The sequence below is a fragment of the Enoplosus armatus genome, chromosome 23 (genome assembly GCF_043641665.1).
Source record: "Enoplosus armatus isolate fEnoArm2 chromosome 23, fEnoArm2.hap1, whole genome shotgun sequence".
NCBI lineage: Eukaryota > Metazoa > Chordata > Actinopteri > Centrarchiformes > Enoplosidae > Enoplosus > Enoplosus armatus.
In genome coordinates this window covers 12,807,778-12,834,953 of record NC_092202.1, presented here as the reverse complement: position 1 = coordinate 12,834,953, position 27,176 = coordinate 12,807,778, and the positions used below count along the sequence as shown (strand labels likewise).

Below are 27,176 nucleotides of genomic sequence, written 5' to 3'. Positions count from 1 at the left end.
AAATTGGACGTCATTTGTCAGTAGTAGGACATGTGTGTTTTTGGTTTAAAGAGTCAAGTCAAGCAGCAAAGGCTTCCTTGCATTGTTCAGCCTGTTCAGTTCCAGTTCCACCTGCCTGATTATCATTCTCTGTATCCTCTGATGTGACGTCTCAGAGCATTTTCAGAGTGTGTTTGTGAGCTAGACACACACATTTCCACACCTCTTCTCTGCAGGGCGTCTGCATCAGTAGAACTTGTCATCGATGCGGAAGTGCGGCCTGGTGACATCGTCGGGGTTGAGGAAGACGGATATGGATTTCCCAGGGTTCTCGGTGACCAGCTGCTGCAGCCGCTGTGCCAGCTTGTCCTCCGAAGGCGAGATGATGCCATTGGCTGGGTGGTGCCCAGGGGAGCCGTGGCCGTTGGTGCTAGCCGTTAGCTCCTTCTTCAGCTGGCCCGCCTGCTGGGCTTGGTCCAGAGCCGCCCGGAGGTGCTCGCTGGGATCCGAGCGCACGTGGGCCAGTTTCCTGGCGACGAGCAGCGCCTGGCTGTCTGTCAGGTGCTCCAGCATGTTGCACTGGGGCAGGAAGTAGTTTGGGCAGTTTTTGCCCAGGATGCAATGAGCCAGGTCATCCAGGAGACCCAGGAGGAGGCGGCCAGGGGTGTCAGTGTCAGGGCAGGACAGGTAGGCGGCAGGAAGTCGGTCGCAGGCCCAGAAGAGAAGGGTACGCAGGTGATAGAGGCTGAGGCCCGCGCGAGGACGAGCCAGGATACGAGACAGTACAGCTTTGGCTGCTTGGTAAGCTTGGGCCATGGGGTAGGGGATGCACTTCTTTAACTGAACCTGGTAATAAGGGAAACAGAGGACCAATGAGTAACCAGGAACACGATTAAAGCCATTGTGGTAAACAGAACATAAATATTGGGATGAAAAGAAAGAAAAATGGCAAAGAAACAAAGAAAGAAACCAGATGGACATGTTGTGCTGATGCTTTAAACCTAATACAAGGTCCAAAATGGCTCCAAAATAAAAGTTACATTAGCGATCCTCTCACCTCGCTGCGCGAGAATGCCAGCCTCCACTCCCTGTCGGGCCGACCACCCAGCGGGGAGCAGCAGGGCAGCAGATAGAAGCCAGATATGGCCTCCTCCTCTGTGATTTTACCATCCCAGAAGTGGTTGGCGGTCAGCCAGCCTTGGGCCACAGCAGGCCAGCCCCGAAACGACACCACAGGCAGCAGGTCGTACAGCACTCGGCTAGAGCCTGCCTGCAGGGAGGAGGGTGGTGGAATATTAGAACATCACTGACTCTGTCCTGAATTTCTATTCCTCTTGTGCACATTGTTGCAGGGGATTTCTTTAAAATGACTTTAACATCTGACTACAGTCTGCACCAATATAAAAATGTCCTCTTTAAAGATGCAATTTTAGAGCATGACTCAAACGTTTTTTTGACCTCTAGTAGCGCTATGAAGCTACATGGATGTAAACAATGCTGGATTTTGCAGAAGGAAATGCATCCTACATGTTTGTTAGACCTCAAGGATACACACAATGCGTTTTGGCGAATGTAAACATAACTTTTGTTTGTTTACAATAAACTCCACGGGGCAGCTTTAAGCAGCCTGACATTACTTATGGATTCAGACACAAGGAGTCCAGCTGTCTACGTTTGATCATAATTTTAGTATGGGAACTGGACCCTATGTTTCTAATCCGTACCTGGAGGATGATAGTGGTGAGGGGTCCGTTTCTCTCCAGTCGGTCCGGGGTCGGAATGCCTCTCTGGGGGCTGCGCCTCAGCTCCTCCACAGCCTCGCTCACCACGCCCCAGAACCAGTCCGTCACCAGGGTGGGAGAGAAGTAGCATCCGTCCAGAGACTGAGGAGAGCCTAGGGAGGGGATAGAGCCTTTACCTGAGCAAGGAGAGATTTGAACTCATGTCACTTTTGCCCTCTTTTTAACCTTTCAGTAGCATTTTGTTGTGATAAATGTCCATGCTGTGAACTAATCCTGACCAAACCACTCAATCCTGCCACCATAAATACAGTAGCGTAAGATCCAGAGGGAAATGTTATGATACGACCGGAAAATGTGGCAAACGTATTTTCCAAATTGCTGAAAATCAAAGCGATTCATATCAATAAATGTCATTACTTTTTCTCATCTTGGAAGTTTCGCACTCACGAGCGTGGCAGATTGATGTCGCCGTGTAATCTGGGAGCCGCCGTGTAATCTTCCAACTTTCAATTGTGAAGTCAGACTCATAAATGTTTCAGCGTGCATTTCCTGAGGAGGCATTCCTCATTTCACCTATCTGAGAGGAGTTATAAGAACGGGCCTCCGCTGCGGCTTTGGTGGGCGAAATTGCATCACAACAATCATGCATCAAATTATCTCGGTGAAACATGAACAAAATTCAATCAGGCTCCCATTCCCTCTGCTCTGCACTGCTACAGCACCTTCATCGTTGTCTACTCCACCCCTCTTCTCTCCACGCTACTCCCTGCTGCCTTTCTTTCTGTTCTTTCTTTCCGATTACCCTACTTACCCATTTCTCCCTCTTCCTCCTCGTCTTCCTCAGTGGCAAGTCCATTCTCCTCCTGGCAGCAGACGCTCCAGCGGGACAGGATATTGGAGTCACAGAGGCGAAGGCTGAGCCACGAGTGGCAGGGCGGGGAGTGCCTCATGTCCAGGGTGACGGGCTGGTTGCGGTCATGGAGCTTGAGGGCGGGCACCAGCAGGGTGAAGTCCAGGTCAAAGTCTGCCCCTTTGGCGTAGTCCCCCAAGTCCTCGGGATTGAGGTCCAAGACTCCCTCCCGGGCCCCGCCTGACAGCAGCAGGTACTCGTTTGCCACCGGGAGGCGCTGGTCTACCTTCTGGACTAAGCCTGGAAGGGTTGGGGGTGAGGAAGAGACCCGAAAATCAATCACACTCAGCAAAACTCATATGCAGAGCCACTGGCATGTGTGGAAATGCGTTTTTTCCGCCAGCGAGAACCGACGCGAGGAGCAATGAGCGGGAAGGTTTTGAGAAGTGTTCTCTCTCTCTCTCGCTCGCAGATGCATACGCACATTAAAATGCATTTCATATTCAGATGCACAGACAGGTTCAGAGTACCGTTTGCACGCCAGCTCTGACGGAAACGCACTGGGACAGAAAACGGCAGGTCTGCAAGGGAGTGAGCCGGGGAAATCTCCGGCTCAAGTTCGCCTTTGAGAGGTGCTGCATATGTTGACACAAGGAGGAGTGTGAAATTAACAGCCACCTCGGCGACCACTGAGCTAGACACTAATGATAATTTAAATGGCTCGCCCTGCATGTGTGCTCAGCCAAGCCTTCATTTCAGCTTCCGTACACTATGCACTCTCAATGCATCCACACCTGGATTGGCAGAGGGATTTCTCCTGTTACAGATCAGCAGGAAACAAGCAAAGGGAAATGACGCAAAGGATAATTCCAGTTTATTACAACTTGGATCATATTTTTGTAGTTTGGTTAGTTAATTGCAGAGATCTGGCAACATGGCAATATCACTAAAAGGAAGTCTGATGGGGCAAGAAATACGAGCAATCAGACGACCATCTTATTATATTCTTATTATATTTCAGGCCCGGCTGCACCATCATTTGCGAAAAAGCACTCCTCACTCTCCTCTCTGAACATTTTATATGAGGGGAAACTCGAGCCTCCAAATCCCTTTATGGCTACTTAGCTGTGTTGTAAACTTCCCCCGCTCTGGGCCCATGGGAGTCGCAGCACTGGAGTCAAGTAAATTATGTTTGGCCAGCTTAAAAGAGCAACTGAGAAAGGCTTGATCCTACAGCCAAACCTTTGCTGGTCCAGAGCTAACTGCTGGCTACTGGGGGTCAAAGGTAAAAGACGTGGACACTTAAAAACCCTTCCCGGGGGAGAGATTGTGGGAGCTCAAGTGTTTATCCCCTCCAGGGCAGTTAAGTGGCTGCAGAAAGCTGAAACAGGGGCATCAGACCAAGTCGGCAGGCCATGGCTGGGGGCACAAAGCTCCTAACATGATTCCTCTCATCCAATTACATGGGCACACAACCTTGGTGGCGTGTTTTCAAGTAGAGATGTGTGTGTGTGTGTGTGTACCTAAGCATGTGCTTGAATGTGATAAATTGTGAGTCATAAGCAAAACGGCAGATAAAAAGAAAAAAGCTGCTGATACTCAAAGTGGCATCGGTAGAAAAGTTTTAGAAAAGTTTTGAGATTTAAAGTGATAAAACTATTGAAGACAGTTGATTTGGCTATTCTACACCTGCTTCATCCTTGTGAGAAGTACTTTAAGTATCCGTGTTAATAAATCATGACCAACCGATCATGGTCTGACTGAGGAACACATCCCTTTGCGAGATCATTTGCTACTTTACATCAAAAGGGTAGAGCAATTTGATGGAGTATATATTAAAAAAAAAAAAAATAGGTGGGAAAACATCCAGAGAGTGAAAATGAACGAGAGACTAAAGTGGGAGTCAAATTCAGATGTGCTGACGAGGCTCTCTCTGGTGCTTTGCTTTGAAATGGGGCAAACTAACTGAAAAGTGCCTCATTTGACGCGACCACTGGGGGAGTAGTCGACGAGAGGAAGAAAAATAAGACGTATGTGACAGCGCATCTCTGGATTTTCGTATTCCTCAGCAGAATCTGCTCACCTCCTTCTACACGCTCCACTCATCTCCTGACTAGACTACTGCAGCTCAGCTAGGAGCTCCCATTGCTCTTTATCCAGAGCGCTACAGCTCCTCAGGATCTTCCGCCTTTGAACTCTCCCAGGAGCTCCAGGTAGCACCCAACATCAAATATGTGACAGATGTTCCACTTTATAAAAGTGTTACTAATTTCAAGCAGATCCCTCAGTAAAGATCAGAACTATTGTGCAGAAAATGAGTTTCTTGTGTGCAGTAAGTCACGATGAGGTGTGAGCTCTCTGTGGGAGTCAGGGGGATGGGACGACCACTGAGACGTGAAAAGTAATTCAATTCGACATGTCCCTTTCACTGTTCAAAATCCTACTTTTGTCTCTTGCATGTTCTTTTTGTCCAGCTGCCAAAACCCACAAAAGGAGGAGTTGATGACATGCTCCAGGTTGTATTCAATTATCACGTGTGCTCACAGAAATATGAAGTTTCCTCAGCAGCGAGTGGATTCACCTCTTCTTCAGGTCTCTATAAATTACCCTAAATTGAGTTTTTGGGGTGAGTGCATTAATAATACAGGAAGTCACATTTCAAATTATTTTGTTGGACTTTCTGGTAGGTTAAATCTTATTTCACTAATTTCCATCTATTTCCTTGGTTTCCTGGTTGAAGGACCCCACAACCCCCAAACCTACGCAGTCTTTAAAATGGTGCAATATGTAACATTTCTCCATATGTTACGTATATTTTGTTGAGTTGGGTACTTACATTATTCCATATGTTTCCAACAATGTTCAAACCCAGAGGAATGCCTCATTTTATTATGCCACAGCATAACTTTTTCATTTCATTCAACACAATAATCCAGTCCAGAGACCTAATTTTCTGAGTCACGTCAGCAATGGTGGCGTCTACAACTCCCATGATCCCACGCTACTTCCAAGATGTCAACCAATTACGCCTTTTGTTAGAGTTTTGATTGAGAGGCTCCTAGCGGCAGAAACTACATACTGTGCATTTAACAGCCTAGTTTACAGCAGGCTTAGACCTTTTCACTGTAATGGGACTACATACAGCCTACCTCAATAACTGCAAGAGTTTCTTTCAGCCAAGTCGAAACTAGATTTAATCAGCATTTTCATTTCATTTTCATCAGCATTCAAGATATTCAACGTGACGCAAATATTTAGACTGCTGAAAAGTACTGAAAGCAGTAGTCCATCATACTTAACTCATCTCTCCTCTATCTGAGGTTAGTGTTTGTGCACGCAACTTGCGGAACAAATTATGAACAATCAATTATCAAAACTTGAAATCAGTTGGGCTGGAAAGAAAGAGAAGGAGGGGAGAAACACAGGACGGGCAGATCAAAGGGGAGAAGAGAAGCGAGAAGGCAGAGTCAGAGGGAGGAACGGATCAGACGCCAGCCAAAGGGCAACGAGTTTGAAGCTGCGAATCCTCTGATTTGTTTGGTTTTATCTGCCACTGATAAATTGGGTCAAATGGGCGAGAAGGAGGAGGAAAAGAGTGATGAAAAAGAGAATAAAGAGCATCTTATCTCTCCAGTCGGGGGCTTCGGTTCGGGAGAGGAGCGCAGAGGAAAAACTATCAATTAGCGAGGCTTCTTCAATCTGCACGCTGGCTGCAGGAAGTTTGAGGTTGTTCCAAGGAACACAATCTACTTTTTAAATCCAAAAACTCTCAAGTCGACAGTCGCACGCTGCTTTGCTGGGCATCCGCCGGGGCGCACGCACACATGCGCGGGTGCACACATGAACACACTCGAACATATATGCCTGTAGACACGCGGAGTCTGAGAATAGAGCTGGAATGGAGACAGTCTAGGCTGGTTTCACAGCCACGGATTAAACCTAATCCTATAAGAAATGTCTTTGAATGTAGATTTCCATTAGAGGGAAGTTTTTCTTTAAGAGCTATTTTCAGACGAGACCCAATTCCACAACTACGCGACGGCTATTGGTTACTCCATCAGTCTCAATGTGTGGTAATAGTAAAGCCCACCTATGTACCTACCTGTGTGGCATGCTTTCACACAGACTGCAACGCACCTGAAGCTGATCCAGCGTCTCCAAAAAAAACAGGGTCGTGTTCTTTCACCCAGTTACCCCTTGAATATTTAAAAAACAAATCTATTCAAAATGAAAATTTCACAGCAACCTTACTGCATCATAATAAATAAGAACATGTTTTTTTTTACTTGATCAGCCACAGTGAAATTATGAACCAAACTTTCAAGGTTAGAAATCATGTGTGCGCTGCAATCATGCTGCTATTAAGAGTCTCTGAAATGACCTGCTCCAGGAGAAAAATATCTGATTTTAACATCAATAAATCATCACAACTTCTCCTGGGAGATAACAATGATTACCATAAACAAACACCAGGGAGATCTGCAACCACTGCCCACCTCTACACTGCATTTCACTTTATGAAATGTGCAGGGATTTAACTGGGTTGCTTAAAAAATGCTACAAGCTAAAAGCAAAAAAGGGGAGCACAAGCGACAACACTCTTTGACAGAGACAAATGAGGTTTAGGGTAAATGTGGTCCAAACTTTCAGAAACAAACGCATTTATATACAGCAGGGTTTCCCCTCCAATATATTCTCTCTGCCCTGCCTCAAAATCTGAAAAAATACATATCATGAAAATATCATTATTTAAAAACTAATTTACTATGATTTCAAAATCAATACATCATTTATTAACATCCCTAATTTGTCATCTGTCTTGGGAATTTGTTAACAGTGCCACACCGTGCATCACTGTGTGGTATTACATACTGATGTATTGAATTGCATCAATTCAGCCTGGCCTCGCATATTAAACGGGTCCTCTGACTGTAAGGTCCCTGGAGCTTCAATTTTATCATTGCTTTATACTTAAGTTGGTTTTACAATGCTTTCCAAGTGAACAGTATAGCTATACTTTCCGGAAAATGAAGCAATTGCACAGACACACACCTATGAATACACATCCTCTACTATATCCACACAGGTGCATTCAGACATGCCTGCTTTCAAAAACGAAGCTACAAAGTGACACTGCTGAGAAATCCCCCTGAAGCAGAGCAGCGGCATCATGGGAAAGACGTCCTGTCTCATCACAGCCGGAGCAGAGTGAGAATATTCTGCCACACACCTCTAGCTTGATAGACTCCCAAAAATAGCTCCGTAAATCTCTCTGGAAAATGGGATTCCTCTAAATAAGCCGGATGACTTCTATGTGCTGCTGCTGGAGAGGGCTGCTGAAAGAGAGGGAAGGGGGGGGGGGGGCTGAAACTGCGACTCCATTCTAAAAACTAGGCCGCACTAACACGCAGGCAAAGCATGTAATCGCGTTCTTTTGCATTTATTTTTGACGTTTATTTATCCCGCTGAGAATTCACTGTCTCGCATTCACGCAGTTCCAAACCATCACGCCTGCTTTTTTTTTTATCCACTTTTATCCACTTTTACCCGGCTGAAAACAGAACTTCCACGGCCCTGTTGAAATATTCAACCATCAACAACAGAGGCACAGTTAACATACTTGAAGATGGCTGACATTTAACCTTTTACCACCCACTGTTCAGCTTGCGGGACACTACCATAAGTACTTTCACCGACTGCTCGTGCTGTGGAAAATATACATGTACAGGTTTGATTAGACTGGTCATTTTCAAAGGGCGCGCCGTGTCGTGAAAAGAACCCAGGTATACGGTGCACAACTGGAAGCTTCAAAATATGGCGTCTCTCTATTTGCCAACAGTCTGGCTGTCCAACAAAGTCATAAACAGTTAAAGGAATAGTTCAACAACAATATATGCTTATTCACTTACTTTCTGAGAGTGACACGAGAAGATCCGTACCACTCTCAGATGAACTTCTGTCCAAATTCATTGCAAGGGTCTAACAATTAAAAATTGTCCAATTGTTTTAGTTTAGACAAAGAACTGGTGCAACATCCAGCTAAATGTTATATCTCTGCATGCCTTCAAAAGCGCCTGACTGTCAATATGTCAATTAAGTACTAGTCACAGAATATTAGTTTCAAACGTAGGTGCTTTTGAGAGATCAACTCCTGAGTAGCTCCACTGAAACGGGGATAAAGCTCTTGATTGAGGGCAACTTGGTGCAGTAGTTGCTGAAGGAGGATGTTGTCTGTGTCAAAATGATATTCCCAATTGTCCTTTTACATCCCCTACCTCTGTGTGACCTCTCTGTTGTGTCAGACAATAAAACTCTAATAAAGCATGTCATCTTAAAAGCAGGCTCATCCCGAAAAGGAGCAATTCAATCCGTTACAAATGATTCCTATAGTCTCAACCGGATGTTATCAGCGCTGCCCAAAACGACACTTCTTGCAAGCCTCACCTCGCACGCTAATAGCGGGATTAATCCCAGACGCCCCAGACGCTGAAAGGTGAGCCATGCCGCCGCCTGCTCGCTGTTTATGAATTCATATCGAGGCAGGAGATTAGCTGAAAAATAGGCCTTTTCGAGAAGACGAATGGAGAAGTTCCAATTTAATCTTATTGAAGGGGGGTGGTGTCAGACCACTGAGCCAGGTGTTTGTATGCCTGTGTGTGTGTGTTTGATACAACAAACGGCGGCTCAGAGTGATGACAGACATAGTGTGTCTAAACCACCTGCAGAGAGAGAGGATGCAGGGAGCTGTCAGTGTCTTCCAGCTCTTCACTGCTGCTTTGATGCCAGCTACTCTCTGATAGCATGCCCCGCTAAACGACAGGCAATTACCACCAAAAAAATGTCACCACAGGTTTACTTTTACACTGCAAGGCAGCAGGGCGGCCTAGTCGTCAGTTGTACAAGAAACCATGTACAACTGACCCTGAACTTTGACATTTCTATCAAGGAGGTGACAAATCCTTCCCAGAGATCAATTAAGTCCCATGTTATTATGTGGGACTCATAACTGGTCCCCAATATGCACTATTATAAGCATCATCATACAAACTTGCAGATCACAGGGAACATATCATTACAAAAAGGCATCTTTATTGAGATCAAGATAAAAGGACAAACAAACTCTACAAGAGTCGATTTTGCCTCTTAAAACCCATTTTACTGTTTAAAATAAAACAGGAAACAAGCACAAAAGCTCAGCAGGTTCCCCTTTTTTACCTCAGCGAGGTACACAATAATTGGTACACAATTTGGAAATGTTGCTATTTGAAGTTAATTGTAATATAAATGATTTGAAAGGAAGAGGGAAATATCTGTCAGTTTGTGCCCTCCAACATTCCTAGAAACATTACACAAAACTTTTCAAGGATAACTGAAAAGTGTCGGCCTGTGAGTGACGAGGCGTGTGGCAAACATTGTTTTTACATTTTTTTTTTTTTTCTGTCCCCCAGCAACTCAAGACAGCTACAGCCTGCACATGAGATACTGTTATCAGTTGACAGCTGCAACCCAGATGATTCCTCCCTCTTCGCCTCAGGAATACTTAAAAGTGGGATTATGAAAGAGCAAAAATCACAATGTCAGCCATGGTTATTAAAATGAGCAGCGCAAGTAGATAATATGTCATGCCATGTCAAAACACTTCTTACTGAACACGCCAAATCGTGTAAGTCATATTTAATTGGATACCATGAAAAGACACTTAATGAACGATGTGATGTCTGGGGCCAAGTTCAGTCACAGGACACTCTGCTGTGTTTAAATCACAAGACAGTCGTTGGTTGATTTGTTACAGAGCCTTATCTAACAGAGGCTGTGAGCCGAGGTAAATTAACATCAACTAAATTGGATTTTGCATTCATTTTCACTGATGTGCCAGCTTTTTAAGAATTAATGCTGCTAAGTGCCAAAAAAGATGTCAGCGAGCAACAATGACCATCATTTATGGCAGGCAAGACACTGCTTGGCACTGGTGCGTCGGCACTGATGAAAACTGAACAGAAACAAAAGCCTAACTAATCAAATACAAATATTTCAGTCATTTACTGTTGCAGTGTCGTAGATCTGGCAGCCGCATGGAGACAGGCTGTCAAATCCAAAATAGCATTAACAGAGAATTAGTGATCCCAAGCCTGCTGGGGGGGCCCTCCAGCCTCCAGCGAGGCAGGGAGTCGCAGCAGTGGAAACAGCACCCAGCTGTGAATCAGTCACACAGAAGTCCACCGGCGTTAATGGGCAGGACTGAGCCCCGGTGTCGATCCAGCAGGCCGGCAGCCAGCCCGGTTAAGTGAGCCGCTTTCCCAAGGGGGGATAAAGTTGCCACTCTGGTGGTTAAAATTTAACCAGGAGGGATTTCTTTTCTCCCCCACCCCCGCAAAATAAAATATGCATCACATCGCATAAAAGTTTGTGCAGCCTTAGAAAAGGTCAGAACGTTTGGGGGGGGGGGGGGTGCCAGATAAATGCATTCAATATTAAAGCGTACAGTGCACAGAGAAAACTCTGTGCTCCATTCTGACTGACTTAACAAACAGATCATTTTGGGCACATACATACACACCATGATATACCAAGCCAGCTATAGCGTTCATATCTCCGGCTGTATTAGGTAATTGCTGCAAAACTGCTTCATGGTAATATTACATGGTTTTTACATTCATGAAATCCCTTGATGATTTTTAGGCATTTATTTCAATATCTATATATTTTTTAAAAATGACATGTATTGTGATACAAGACTTCATCTACGACCTACCTAAAGATTACTCTAATAATAACTGAAATGGCTTTTTGTGAGGTCTTTCAATGATCACAATGTTAAACCCCTGACTTGCAGTTTATGACAATTTATAGTGAAATAACAGGGAAAAAAGTTTGGAAACTGTATTGTTTTGGAAGCACTGCAGTCTTTGAGCCACAACTATCACAGAAGAATCTTGAGATTCCAGCGGGACTGATAAATATGCAGGCCCTCGTGCAACATCACTCATGCACGCACAAACATAGACGGGCTTTGTTTTTCTCGGTTTTGTTTTTCATTTTTCATCACAGCTCAAGGTGAACTTTTGACTTGCGCCTCTCCTGACTCGGAAGAAACCAACTCAGGTGCCAATCACCCCTTCTCTGCCTAACCACCTCCACTTATCACTGTTCTGAGCCCAAACGTGCATCGAGCTAACTGGCCCAAGTGTGAAGAATAGTGGAAAACAAGAGGGGCTGATGTCAGACACCCAACAGGAAGGCGCAGGACAAAGTCTGGTGCACTGCATGAAGAGAAAAACTGATCTCAACATGCAACAGGTTTTTTTTCAACAGATAAAATGTCAAAATTTGAGCCAGGACAGAACAGCGCTCGTGACTTTTTAAACTTGGATCAAAAGTTTAAAGGGGGGGGGTGAACTCTGAACTGAACTCTCTCAAGCTGGCTAACAAACTTTAAGATCAGAAAAAGTTGGGTTTGAGGTCTGTCTGGGCCTAGCACCAGGTCCTTCGCTTCCCCGGCAGTGTAGATTTATTTCTGCCTTCATCAGACTTTTATTTTTCAAAAGATATATACAGTAGCCCCCACCACGCTTGCCTGAAGGCAAACCACAGTGTTTACTCAAAACGCAGGGTAAATAAGAGCTTCTTCTCGAATCTGTCAGGCTGTGAAGAAATTCACTGGGCGCACTTGTGTGTGTGCGTTTGTGCATGAGTTTAATCTCTTTTCTTTTTCCGTTTCCCTGACAGTGCGCAAAGCCCAGTGGGGAGCCCTCTGCAGCTCAAACTTTATAAAAACCTGGCAAAAACAAAAGCCACAGCTACTCATGTGCAGCATGCATGCACACATGCATGCACACACACACACACACACACACACACACACACACCTATGCAGCAATGACGTGCCTCCACCAGCAGGCCGGCATGCTGTAACAAGGCCGCTCCATCAAGAGGATGATTTGCTTTTCAGCGCTGTCTTTAATCCTCCACATGGCCGTGAGAGGTATACAGCTCCTAATGCAGCTACCGTGGCGCACTTAACTTTACATTCCTAGAATCCAACACAAACCCCCCCCCCTCCCTCTGTTGAAAGTGCCAAACTTTCACAGTCACAGCGGTCACAGCGGGCGGCGAGGCACAGGGTATGAAAATACCAGCCAACCACTGGTGATTATGCCAGAGAAAGTGGCCTCCAAACTAGAAAAAGTTACCGGGAAGATTCTCAACCAAGAGAGAGAGAGTGGGAGCAGACAAAGAAAGCAGAGGGCTTTGCACCACAGTGATGAAAAAATGAAATCGGAACAAAGGAAAAGGCAGAAAAACAGCAACAAAAAAAAAACAGTCTCTCCCTGTATGTGGTGATACAATGAAATGAGAAAAACAGGGCTGGGTGCCATTTTTATTTGTGTGATTTCTCCTTGGCTGAGGCAGCCTGTTCGCTTCAGCTATTCTGAAATCTACAGGAGCCGTCTGTCCATCTGTCTGTCTGTCTGTATGTCAACCAGTGTAATACTACTAATTTGACAGTAATAGTAAAACTGTTATCATATTCTGGGGCACACAAAGAGCAGAGCAGGATGCAGGCCTCTTGCCACGACTGTTTTTACAGACTGAGAACAGAGGACTTAAAAAATGTAAAATTGGGAGTCAAGTGAAAAACTAGAAAATGAAATGGACAAAACTGTGGGGATGCCGGCTGTACATGGACAGGCTGATAGTGACATGAGAAGAGGACGGCAGGGGACAGCAGGGAGGGGGGAGAGTGCCACCTATTGGACAAACAAACACACTTCACTTTTTACTCAACTGAAAAAAAACTAAAACATTGGAGACATCTCTCTCTCTCTCTCTCTCTCTCTCTCTCTCTCTCTCTCTCTCTCTCTCTCTCTCTCTCTCTCTCTCTCTCTCTCTCTCTCTCTCTCTCTCTCTCTCTCTCTCTCTCTCTCTCTCTCTCTCTCTCTCTCTCTCTCTCTCTCTCTCTCTCTCTCTCTGGAGTTCAGGTTATGCATGAACGTCATCAAGCGTGGATGACAGAGAAAGTAGAGCAACACACAATGAATATATGAATCATATACTGCTTGAATGTTTTAACATGTCATTTTGAATCAAATTTGCATTTGAAAGCAAATGTGCAAGTTACAAATAATTACATCCAGACCGCCACAAATCATAAGCCTCTAATTTTGAGTGCAAGACTTAGGAAAAAAAAAAACATCCGAAAGATGTGACAAAGTGTCTGTCAGGGGATTAAACTGAAGATATTGTACCTGGTCCGTCATTTCAACACAGAGGGAGTCTATAGTGTTGATCGTGTTTGTCACACATGCTGTCTCACAGCCTGAGTCATAGAATGGGTCTGCAAAAGAGAACCGTGTCTCATCCTTTTTGCCTAAATTAATTTTGGCGTCACATTCCTGCAGACAGAAAGTGAGAAATCAAAAACTGCCACAGAGATGCTGAAGATTGAAGTCTGAGTAGAATAAAGTCTCAGAAATAAATGAAAAACATCTTCTGTTGTAGGTGATTAAAAGTGTTGCTTTTTACGCTGCGTTGTGGTTTAAAATCCTTCTGTAAGCTCAGTCCTGTTTGTTGTCCGCCCAGCCGTTGACCAAACTCCATATCAAATCTAAACTTTAAGAATGAAATACGGAGCTGCACGTGAGGAGGCTTCCAGAGAAAGCAGGACATGTCAACATTACACCTTTTGCCTCTGTCTTCCCTTTGGCATCAATTTGCATAAAGCACAGTGTTTTCATACATTTCATTCTTCTCAAGCCTCCTGATACACTAAATCTAACCTACTGGACACTTAGTGAAGTTCCCTCTACCACTGCAACCACATGTGAACACACAGGAAAAAAAGGAAAGAAACAGCATGACGATAGAGATATACAGTACAATATGATATGGATTTGGCTATATGATTTGTTCCAGTATGAAATGAAATGTGAGTGCAAGCACAGCTCACGGCATGTTAACACATGTTCAGTGGCCAACCAATGAGCCTTTGGTTGTGCTGGGCAGCTTCCAGGTGAGAATGTGTGAGGTACATAACGGGATAAACAGTGACTATATGCTTCCTTTCCGATACTAAGGACAGCGACCAAGGCAGGACAACACAATGAAGAAGCATGGTTTAGTTTCATCTGTGTTAAGACAATGGGGAAAAAACATGTTTCAGAATCTGTGTCTCACACATGCAAAAGCATACACCCACGCATACGCAGACGGCGTAATCTGTGTGTGCAGTGGGATGCGCTCATAACTTCCACCAAGTAGTTAAGTATATTAATAGTTAATTGAACTACGGGCAATAAATAATTACTATCCCAGAGGCTTGTACAGCATTAAAATTACATTGTATTATAATCACGATGGATAATATTGTATACCATAGCATATTGTTACCATCATGACACATTCATGCACATCTATCACAGCTGGTAGCTAAAGTGAGTTTGATTCTAACGCCAAATGGTCATCAGCAAAATAAGAAATGAGGTGTCACAATAATTTAGCAGTGAATGGACAATGGGGGTAGTGTGAGAGTATCTTTCCTGTGTTAACATCCCACCCTCATCGCCATAATCATATCACTCCATACTGAATTAAAGCTTTCACAGCTCTGTGTAACAAATTCTTCAATCAAAATGGTGGACCATGATTGCGTCCACATCAGTTTTAGGACTGAAGGCAGGAAAATGTGCTACAGGGCATATTATCCACTGTGTTTTGTTTGCAGACATACCTAGCATGTTGAAGATAAAGTCCTTGGCAGTGTGGACCTCTAAGGCGGTCTGGTCTCCAAACTCTCCCTGCTCCAGAAGTACCAGCTCAGACACCTGGGCCGACAACTGCTCCAGGGTGGCCCCCGACCGAAAGTCCACTTCCGATAGCTTCTTGGTGGGGGCTGGGGAGCGCGGCGCCACCGCACTCATCAGGGACTCCATCTCTACAACCCTGCAGGGTGAGGACAAGAAAAATGTTGCAGGTTTCTTAGCCTATATCTTCAGGGTTTTAATATCACAGCAGCCCTATTTTCATGGTTAACACAGTCAATATGGGTCCCCTGAAGGATTAATTATATAGTGTCATAGTGCCAAATTAGAACTTTTGGTTTTGAAGGTTACAAGGTAAGAGCCTAGAACAAAACACAGGGCAACATTTGATCTGTTTTCAGGATGTGTCTGCTCTATGTTGAGACTGATTTAGTTTCATGTTTTCATTGCTGTACAATGCTTGCCTTGTTTTCAGAAGCCTTGTGTAAATCACGAGCCTTTGTGGGGCAATTCTGGACAACCACATAATCATCAGAGGACAACCAACATTAAACTGTAATAGCAGAAAATGTGAGGCTGACATGGCAGCAATTACAGCTTTGATCATCACATCCAGTCATTCAACCTGATGCTAAGTACTTTGGATCAGACTACTGGAAGCCCAAAAAAAGCACTGACAACAGAGCATGTACTATGACACTATTGTCTATTACTGAGTCTAAGGCTGTTTGGAAAACATCCTTTCTGACCGGATGAATACATCTGTACATCCTAGCACCTGTTTAACCACATGACTTTACATATGAATATGATCATATGATCATAGGTGTGCTGTTTAGCAGCAACCGAGTAAAGTGATTAGACGAGGGCAGACTCAGTTTGTGCTTCTCATGTAATCAGTGGCACTGATTTGAATCACAGCCTTTCACAAAAATAAAGCTGCAAACCGAGCAGGTCGTTGAACTAAACTTAAAAAATGGCAACTACTTTTTATACATTTCTTCCTATCTTGTCCAAGGGGTTGAGAGTTGCTGAAATCGTGCCATTAGAAAGGAGTTAGAAATGTCAGGTTACTCGTACACGGGACGGAATATCTGGCATACCGGGACGAGAGTCTTTAAAGATTTAGCGTTAAGTAAAAGGGCATTACGTTAGTTGTAGGTTATACGGTTAAAAAGACATGGTGTATTTAGTCGCTACATGTTTAAATAATTACACAAGGTACTGTGCCCTAAAAGTAACAAGCCAAAAACTTGTAATGTAAACAAAGCTAAGTCGGGCGGAATGACAACATGGCCTCTGCCCCACCAAACTAGGTCAATTAGCGAGCAAGCTCCCCTGCTTCTAGCCGCTAAGCTAATAGCCGAGCAAATTAGCCAGCCTGCCGTCTGACAGCTAACATTAGCTAGTTAATTACATACTTCGGGATAGATAACAAATTAGCCAGGGCTGCATTAACGTTAGATAGATTCACATGCTGTCACACTGCTCTACTACCGTATTACCACACCATTTGACTTGCAGGGATATGGCCGGCGTGGTACCTCGTCCACAGCCAGCTAATTTCTTTTATTAGCCTATATTAGCCGACTAGCTTTATCAAATTAGCATGCTAGCCAACATGACAGGTGGGAAAAGTGAAGACAAGTGCAGCGACACACGCCCGCGCATACAAACGCACGAACACATATTCACACTAAAATCTATAGATACACACACACGCACACGCGCACACACACACACACGCGCATGCCTGCACCCACATGCACTCAGATCTTGTCTCGTTAGCTTGCGTGTCGCGGATCACAGTGAAATCATTAGCTGTCAGGCTAAAGCTGTCACGGAACACAAACAGACAACACACCCTTTACACAGTGATGCTGAGGGAATTTCTTCGCTATCTTCTACGTTTACTGTTCTTGTGATCCCTGTGCTTCAATCCGCCTTCTTTAGCTGTCATTTCCAACAGGTCCCAGGCGCCACCTTCCCCCTGGCAACACCGTCCCAGAAATCATGGTCCTTCCCTGAGGATCCAGGGATTAGTAGTATGTGCGGCGCGCACGCCCCACATTACCAAACTGCAGACAGATTTGAGAGGTCAGGTTTATGACTACAATTGTCCCCGCACGTAAGACAAGGCTATGCTAAGGTTTAGTAGTAGTAGTAGTAGCAGGGCAGGGCGGTTTCACGACTGCACAGCCAGTGTGTTGATGCACGAACACGTGAGCAGTCCTTTGTAAATGCAACACAGCAGTGGTGTCCTTGCACCACTTGCAGGGTGTTGCATTTGGAAGTGGGCTCTGATTCTATGCTCTCCCCTCGTCTATTTGTTTATATTGCTTGTAGATCCTGGCATGATAATATTGTTCATTTTGAACTGATTATGGTATTATACAGTTATGCAGTTAGACGTGTAAAGTCAAGAATTGCAACTTCTAACTTTGAGAATGCACACAGAGGGGCCAGTGTCAGGTTCAATACGAGTCAAACAACAATAACTATTAGTAGCCATCACAGTTTTGTATATTGTCCTTTGTAGAAGGAGCTAATGTATAATGGCAATAGTTATTAATCAGCTGGTAGTGGTTGTTGCATGACTTAAAAATGATATTTGACAAAGTTTCCGTAATGACACTGTAAAGGTTTACAGCTAAATATGAAAGTTAAAGGTAATGAATAACTTTTTCTCATCAGTGCTAATTAGTGTTAACAAGATTTATATCTGGTTTTCTCAGAAGACAAAAAACTGAATAGTGCATTAGTAAAGTGATATTCATGTGTAAAACTGGAGCACCCCTTTAAGGAGCAACTACTCTAAATTGTCCTCATTCACTTTCTCAATTTCCATATATTTAAAGGAAGAGACAGAATAGGTTGAAAATAATAGCTCTTGCTGAGTGAAATAAAGTTAAAACATCTTGTGAAACTTTTGGTTGTTCTCCTGGGACGCCCTGGGATTTCTGGCAGTTGTTCCCCACTATATGGGAACCACTTGCTGTTTAATATACGTGCATAAAACTCATTGAGTACACTCCAAGTTATTCATTTCCTGCATCACTGCTAAACTCCTTTGGATTGATAGTGTCTGGAATAACCTGTCAGACCTCTCTCTTCGCCTGTCGATGGATCATCGCAACCTCACACACTGCAATCTCACTGACTGCGAGAGGAGCTGTCCGCACGGTGCCACACAGTGTCTGATTCATCAGCCTATTCTGTGGCGTAAGTGGAGCATTTATCAAGATGATGCCGTACCAAACAGCACTTAATGAGCAAGCGAGGGAGTGACACTACCCGTCTGCCAAATGAGAGGTAAGAGGCAACCCTGGCCTTCAGCAGACACAGTGAGGCATTTCAAAAAAGTGAATGCAATGTCTCTCAAACTTACTCTCTTTCTTTTCCCTCTTTTTTACCCAGAAAAGACAAGAAAATGAAAAAAAAAAAAAACATTACCAGCTCTCTCAACGTTCCTCCATATATCACCCCTGTCTAGAATTGGTGCTACCATAAAAAGCTTCCCCTTTGCAAGTCAGATCAGGCTGAAATTGCCGGCATGTGGTGGAAATGTTTCAGGTCACGTGGTGGTCTGACACTCAGAGACCCAATCTCTGATACCAAGTCAGTGCTTGCTCAGCAAAAGGAGGAAAGAAAGACGGGAGGTGCTCCAATGTAGGTAACATGAAAATATAGGTAAAGAGGGGAGGAAGGAAACAAGGGTAGGAGATCTGGGTTTTTTTTTGCCTTTTGCACTAACAGGAAGCAAGGAATATATCTCAACAGCTCTACTAGCTAATTAATGTTATCATTTCAATCTTGTTCATCACAATGAAACACATCGCGCCACTGATCTCCAATTTATAATGCTGTAATCCCAAAACATTGTCAGCAATTTCACCTTCTGCATCAGGGTGGCATTTGAGGTCATTTCCATCTTCTGTGCACTGTACATTTCCATCAGTCGTGTGATTTTTAAATCACCACAATGTATCTGAAACAACGGGCTGAATCTCCATTTTTCAATACAAAATAGTAAATTCTTTATTCTTTCTACCTAATTTTGAATAACATAGTATACTCTGCGTTTGCTGCTTTTCTTTGTTTTTTGTGACAGTCGATTGAATATCTGTGGGGTTTTAGCCACGCTGGCAGAGAGAATTTCCAGACTGAAATATCTCAAGAATTTTGGATGAATTGCCCTGAAATTTTGTACATTCTGTGGAGATTCATGGTCTCCAGAGGATAAATCCACATAACCGACATCACACATCATCTCCTGTTGGAGTAATAATGGATTTGGGACATAGATTCAGTCTAGTGTAACTGTTGAGCGGACAAAATGGTATGAAGACAAACTGAACTGAAAAATAACTGGGAGATTAATGACTAATATAGTGTCTGGGGAATAAAGCAAGACACATAGGTAAAGAGTTGTGCAACATGTCTCAAGTTTGACTTGTGCTGAAACACTTGTCTGCACATTTCTGAGTGCCTGCTCTCAAAGTTAGAAAAGAAAATAATTAGCACTGGTGAGCGCGCACTAAAATGTTACTGTGTCATGGTCACAGGAGAAAAGGCAATTCATTACTTTCAGCTTTTATTCTCAGTTGTAAACCTTCACGGTGTCATTACAGACGGTTATCATTTACGCAGCGTAACCCCAACCCCTGCCACCATCTCCCATCTCCCAGCTGCCTAATAACAATTCCCAGACATTACATTACTCCGGGAGACGGCTGCTGCTGATAGCGGTTATGGTGATATGGTAAGAATGGCAGCTCCCCCCCGGCGTCATCCCCTCAGCTCCCCTGATGCATGGCCATCATCACTGTGCCGCAGACTGAAGTGAAATGATTGGGCGTAAAGCCGTGAAAAGGGGGCTGCAGCGATGGGGCCTCGGTGTCCATTGAAGTGAAGGAGTAATCTATCTGAGTGTGTGACAGCGCTGACCATCATTTAAGTGGCTTGGAAAGGTCGGCGGGGGGACCGGGATGTAGGAGCGTTCGGGACTGCCATTACAGTCATTCCGCTTCACTGTGCGAGCTGCCGCCTCCTGATTGATACCTGAGAGAGGATTTGGGCGCCGCTTTGGTGTGTATTATACAGCATGCACTTTTAATATATTGCCTTGTGTGTGTCTGTGGGTAGACATTTGTGCGTCCCCTGGACCGTGTGAGGGAGGAAGCTGTGGGTAATCACGCAAGATGGCCCGGCCAGAGTGTTTCAATCCACGTCTCTCCACAGCCAGCCCATCAGCTCCTATAAGCTCTCTATCACCTTACTCGTTCATGACTGATGACTCGCACACAGCCCACTCTCTTCATCTTTGACCAAAACAGACTCAGACCAAGAAATCAATGGAACAAGGAGCCGTTCCCCCCACAGAAGGAGCTGATGTAATTAAATCCGTCTGCAGGGTAAGAGAAATAAAGCAGAGGAGAGCTTGTGAAGTGCAGGGGGAAGTCCCTGGAGGTGTAATTAACAATATCTACCGTTAGTATCTATGCTTCTTCTTTCTCTGGCGCTCACAACAGCACAGACTGACGCAGAGGCAAAAACCCCTGACGGACTCTGCCAGCGGGTTTGCTTCTGCAGACCATCCTGCTTCATGGTCTGTGGATTAAACAGCATCATGCAACGCCTACAAAAAGTATTCACCCTGCTTGGAAGTTTTCATGTTGTACTGTCTTACAACTTCAAAGGGGGTTTAATGTGGCTTACTTGACACCGATCACTGACCCTGAGAGACTTTGTCTGAAAATGTCTGCTGTGAAAAAGGCCTATTGGTTTTAGAAGTCACATAATTAGCTAAATGAAGGTCACCTGTGTATAGACCAGGGGTTTCCGTTAACCGTGCTATCAATACACCTGCACCCTGAAGGCAAAGGAACACTTGGGCTCTGCAAGGAGGTGAAGGATACGAGACAGTTTCCGAGTCCCTGAGTAGCCCTCAATCATTCATAACGTGACAGTTTGCCTTTTTACAGGGGGTTATGTGCCAGACTATTTCTTGGCCAGGCATAGTAACTTCCTGGAGTCTGCCTTGGTTGCCTGGCAACTGCCCGGAGACAAATAATCCAGCACGTAACCCCCGTGTAAAAAGCTGAATTGTTGTTTATACACTTGGTAGGCCGTTGTGATACTGTCGAAAGCCTAGTAAGTGGGGTTGTTTTGTCAAGCTGTATTTGCAAGGTCAAGAATGAACTTTCATGTTAATCCTAATTATTTTTGTGCATAACTTGGGGTGTGTGGCAGTAGGGGGCCCAACAGCAAATGTTTGCCCCAAGATTAATCTAGCCATGCTTTTGAGGGAAGATGAATGAATGTAGCAAAATACTCATTTGGAAGCGGTGAATACGTCCGCCAAGTATTTTGAAATTTGTAGTTAATTTAGACCTCTTTGTAGAGATCTTTTCTCACTTTGAAATCAGTATTAAAAAGCCACATTAAATCGACCTTAAAGGCACTGCAAACTGAGCGCCGTCGAGAAATGATGTGAGGAAAACACAAGCACTGTTCACATGCACAGTGAGAGGACGGGATAGGTTTGTCTGAATAACCTGGAAAGTTGTGGGAAAGGAGATTAAGGCAGACACAAGTGTCTCCCTTTACCTCACTTTCCATTTCTCCCTCTCTCATGTGCTCACACATTAAATGTGGTCTGCCAGAGCAGAACATCGTGATCCAGTTGGATTTTTAACACAGAGGCGCCGTGCTGGCAGCAACAGCATCCACACATCTGAATGTCAGCTACAGGGGAGAGAAATGAATAGCCCTAAAATAAGACTGCTGTGTGAAACTGGTCAAAAATTGCAGCTCACGTCTTGTCTCATGATTTTCCCCTCAAGTATGTAACACCTGGCTGAAAACTTGATGATGTCGCCCCAAATATGCATCCGACAGTGCGGAACGCCCTGTAACTTAGGTGTCTCCCATAAACTTTTGAGTTGTGACTCAGAGATATGTGGCTGGGCGTCGGAGCTTTCTGTGCGATGTGATTGCTTTGCCCTGGAACAGCAGAATGCCTCCCAATAGCTACTTAATTCTAATGAGGGTTTTATGAGTCGTGATCAAGAGCTCATTGGCAACGTGTTCAGTCAATAGCGCCTTCTCCTCTGAGCAGAGCCTTGGCTTATGTGCCGACCCCAGCAAATTGACCCGGAGATTTATACAGCTATTTTCTAAAGGTCCCCATTCGTGGGCCTACAGTCAGGAAGGCAAATTAGTCTTTCAATGGATTTCACTTTCAATTTGAATGCGGAGTGGTTGGAACACGGCCCCGGCTAAAGGGGTGGGGGGGACGTGGGTAATGAACTCTTTTGTATTCTGCCACTTAAAGGATCAAATGCTTGAGGCTGTGAAGACATTCAGCGCTGAAAGAGAGATGACTTCCTTCGGCTACCATAGGTGGTGAATCCTGTGGGTTTATCCAAAACCACACACTGAGTGCCCCCTGTTCAATCGGCATTGACAGTAGTGAATTGTGATTGGTTTGCATTTCGGTATTACAAGAGCTGTTAAGCCACCCAGGATCTGTTGATCCAGATACATGAACCCTGCAGAGTACTGTTACAAACTTTCTTCTGTGCACATATGGTAATTACAACGGAAAGGAATTTAAATGAACTATAATATACAGACAGGAAGCTTGTCAAAAATAGATATAATGTATCTGTAAGATCAGAGGAACATGTCCAGTGGTTATAGTAGTCAGATCCGTCACTTTGGTAGCAGTACCACTATGTCAAACGTAGGCACAGCAGAGCTGTGAGCTAACTGCTAACTTCAGCATGCTAAAATGCTTACAATAACAATACCAACATGCTGATGTTTAGCAGGTATACAGGTGTTTAATTTACCATGTTCACCATTTTAGTTTACAGTGTTGGCATGCTAAGATTCGCTAATTAGCACTCAACAGAAAGTCTGCAATGTCTCTATCAAATTTTATCCAAGTTGTTGAGAAATTTCAGTCTGGACCATTGTGGTGGACAAACTGACATAGCCATCCCTCAAACCAAGCCACTAGTATACCTAAAATATGTCCCTTTTATAAAATTAATATATATAATATAATATATATATTATATAAAAAAGGGCCCGTTTTTGGTGATATATTGGCATATGTATTACATTGGGGGATTACCATTATTAATGCATCAAAAACATCAGCAGCATTTTAATGTTGTACTGTCGCTGGTCAGTTCTAGCTGCATTATACACTTTAAGGCAGTCTAATATATCAGAATTATCACGTCTTTTGTCCGAAAAATGTTAATCTGCAAAGTAACTGACTGTCAAGTAAATGTAGTGGAGTGAAAAGAGCAACTATTAAGTAGCCTAAAATAGAAATGCTCAGGTAATGTGCCTCAAAATAGCACTCACAGTGGGTACAGAACTTGCATGAATGTGCATTAACTTTCCACCACTGCCAATATCTAGAAATAGAACCATTAAAATATAGAAATCTACAAGAAAAGAAAAACGGCAAACAGATTATAAATTGGTGACAGCCTATCTGCAATGAAGAGGTCCATGTGGAAAAAATTTGACAACCCAACAATGTGTCAGAAAAAGCATTTATTTAATTTTAAATCCTTCATATTCCTCTCTTTATTTCTACTCTATTTGCCATCCCCATGCTGAATAAAAGTACAGAAATATGAACTGTATTTACAGCAGTAAGGGGAAAATATAGTAAAAGTAAAGAAACGACTAGATATACTACTGCATTACTCAGACGCAAACCTACGTATAGCACTGGGATTTCTTTTTCTTTCCCAGTGCAAAGTTGAGACGCCACTGAAAATGTCAGATTATCACATTGTAGAGGTGACAAAAAGCATGAAATACTGTATACATTTGCTTGTCCATTTGAACTCGAAACAAAATAGTCAAAGGGCACCAGTCAGAACCAGACAGCAATGGTAGAAGAGTGATAATCCTGCTGTGACCTTATCTCCCGCTGACAGGACAGGGAGCGGTTAGATGGGTGACATAACTCAGCACTTTTACCCTCTCAGCCAACTCTCACAAGCTCTTAGTTCATACATTATCCGTCTGACAGTTTAGTGTCACGCAGTGGTCCTGTTTGAGGAGATGTGGACTGTTACAGTTCAGAGAATAATGGCCAGCCAGCCAGCGATCATAGCTAGGCCCCCCATGGGAGCCACCTTGCGTAGACCAGGGTCCCCTGTCAGGGCCTGGTGGTAAAGAGAGCCACAGAACATCCCCATGCCCGCTATCAGGAGGGTCCCAGCCTGGATAGAGGGCAGACAAAGGAGACACACGGGTTAGCGACAAACTGCAGATGTAAGGCCGTCATACCCAAATTCATTGGATGGCACCCACACTGTCCTGAGATGCTTTCAAAGATACAGATACACAACTTGCAGCTTTGATACACAGCTTAATATTGTTGAGAAGTTGACAGATGACAGCGCATTGGGGGGGGGGGGTCAAGTTTGAATTTGCACTACCACCTCTTGGAGAAAGCAGAATGCAGAAGCTGGACGTTTTAACCTCTATTTTGACTTCTCTGCTCGCTTGCTAACTAGTTTTCACTCCGTCTCATAAGCAGCAGATGGCGTTCAGGTGTTTCGGCTGACTCAGGTTGGTGGAGGTGTGTCCTGTGTCGTCCGCCTGTGGTAGCTGGTAGTTCATTGGCTACTGTGACAACAAATATACGAAACAGCAGACCCATGCCAAATTGCAATATCCTATCTGTGCATTGATTTTGATCCTAAACAAAAATATGGGGAGATGTATAAAAAACAAATCCATATTCCTTCAAATAAGCTGAGCTGCACCACAATCTTTACATGAACCCCCTGGCAACTGCAGAAATAACAGTTCCAGCTCAAACTGTCTTCTCCACAAGCTCCAACTAGATGTGACATCCAAGAGGTCCTGATTGGATTGGCCACTGCATCTCTGTGCATCTCTTTTAAATAGCCTTTACACTGCAAATACGTGGCACGGCAGGTTTTGCTTATTTTGGAAATTCTATTAGTCTAATGTGATAAAAACCAGGACACCAGAACCAGATTAAACCACAATTTCCCTGCTCTACTTCCAGCTGTTAGCCACAGGTTTGTTCAAAACAGCATCCTCTGTAATTATGGCCCGAAGGAATACTGATTTTCGGTGCAAGGACAGACGGGTTAGTGGCAGAATGACACTTTCACACCAGCTCAAAATTAAAAAGACACTTTGTGCATCCAGCTCTGAGAGTTGGTGTTAGGCTTCCATACTCACCACAGCAGGTTTGCCAGAGTGGGCAGCACCAAGCAGGGCCAGGCTGTGGTAGAAATGGTACTTGTTGGCCGTTTCAAAAAGCTGGAGAGGCAGACACACAGAGACAGAGCTTTCAGATACATCCTTCATTTCCAATCAGTCTTTCATTTTAGTGAATCAAAGATTTTCTGGAAAAGCCTGAAAAAGGGCTACTCCTATGCAGTGTAAAAGGGACAGCAGTGCTTCCGTATCATTAGCTCAAGTCAACGTGTTTGAAAAACATCTCTCAGGCAATTTTACAGAAATCTGTTAGTAAAAACCCTCCGATCTCAAAACTGCATAATCGAGATCACGACCTCCGACAAGATCCCTGAAGGAAACACTGTATTGGGAGGCTGTGGCAGCGATCAAGTGGAAAGTTTTGGAAAAACTTTTAATATCACAATTTGCTATTCACAGGACTATTTACATACCACTCTCTGGTAGTCATCGGGGTCGCTGTTTTTGAAACCTAAAACAAGACATATGGAACAGAAAAAGAATTACATCATTAAATATGTGATATACACTTAATGATAACTTTAATGGCAATCAACAGACTTCCCTTGAGTTCCCCACACACTGTTTTGGTTATTATTTCTTTATGGGTCCCGAACTCCATAATGTCATGAAGTTAGTTTAGACTTCTGTCAGTGCTTGTGGCAGGCATGTAGGGGTGCATGTAGGTATTTGTGCATTCTCTCGTGTTGTCAGCCACAGTGTAGTGTATATTATTATTATTATTATTATTATCACTACATTATATGGCGGGGTCAGTGCAGCCCTAATATGAGCCAGCCTACTGTCTCATATATAAATATAGCAACGGTGCCAGAGTGAGGGTCTATGTCAGCCATATCCAGCAAACACCAACTTGAACGTCTGAGTGCACGTTTGCCATTGACCCTCTCCTTCGATACGCCTTCTTCCACCATGACACTGTGGAGGCGGGTCACCTTGATTACAAAATGGTTTATTATACTACAATAACGTGCTGCTTGGTGTGTCGTTTAGATGCCGAATTAACCACTGGCCTGTTAAACGTTAGCATGCAGGTATATGTTATTCTTTTAGAGCTATGTAGCTGTGTCGACAGGTGAGTCAATCTTAAATTGGATTCTTTTTGGCCGGAGGCTGGGGTGGTAAGCGCTGACAGTCTTTCCTGATTGTGCTTTACTGTCCCAATGGAAAGACCCGTGCATGAGTACGGAGTGTAAGCTAATGTAGAGTCCCTACCGTGAGCCCCGTATGCCCCGGCTGCCACCGCCGAAGCCCCTGACAGAGCTGCTAATCTTCGGACAACAGCAGAAGCGGTCATGTTTTGTAGCTGCGGTGTCTATACGACAAGCGGAAGACCGACGGCGATGCTGCCTTCACTGTCTTATTCTAAAGTCCGGGGTTTGGAAAACGCCTTTTCGACTCATGAGTCTGAACAAAAATAACCGAAAGTTGTAACTAAATGTAACAGGGAGTATAATATAATAAATAATACGACACATCACATTCACACTTATTACAGGTCCCTCATCTCTCACTCCTTGGGCATTGCAGCACTTTTTAGAGTCGTCCACACGT

General features: G+C 44.1%; 2 protein-coding genes across 2 annotated transcripts; both read right to left on the bottom strand.

Annotated features, from left to right (window-relative positions):
* Positions 1–225: 225 nt before the first annotated feature.
* On the bottom strand, positions 226–17,249 carry tmem102 (transmembrane protein 102). The gene is made up of 6 exons (XM_070930070.1): positions 17,238–17,249; positions 15,299–15,510; positions 2,590–2,871; positions 1,704–1,891; positions 1,037–1,249; positions 226–825 (listed from the first exon to the last, which is right to left on the bottom strand). Exons 2-6 carry the CDS (start codon positions 15,498–15,500, stop codon positions 226–228), a joined length of 1,485 nt encoding a protein of 494 aa, XP_070786171.1. The 5' UTR covers positions 15,501–15,510; positions 17,238–17,249.
* A 6,644-nt stretch (positions 17,250–23,893) lies between these two features.
* tmem256 (transmembrane protein 256) lies at positions 23,894–26,972 on the bottom strand. The gene is made up of 4 exons (XM_070930008.1): positions 26,838–26,972; positions 26,036–26,073; positions 25,584–25,664; positions 23,894–24,586 (listed from the first exon to the last, which is right to left on the bottom strand). The coding sequence occupies exons 1-4, from the start codon at positions 26,917–26,919 to the stop codon at positions 24,443–24,445; spliced, it is 345 nt and encodes a 114-aa protein (XP_070786109.1). The 5' UTR covers positions 26,920–26,972; the 3' UTR covers positions 23,894–24,442.
* Positions 26,973–27,176: the final 204 nt, after the last annotated feature.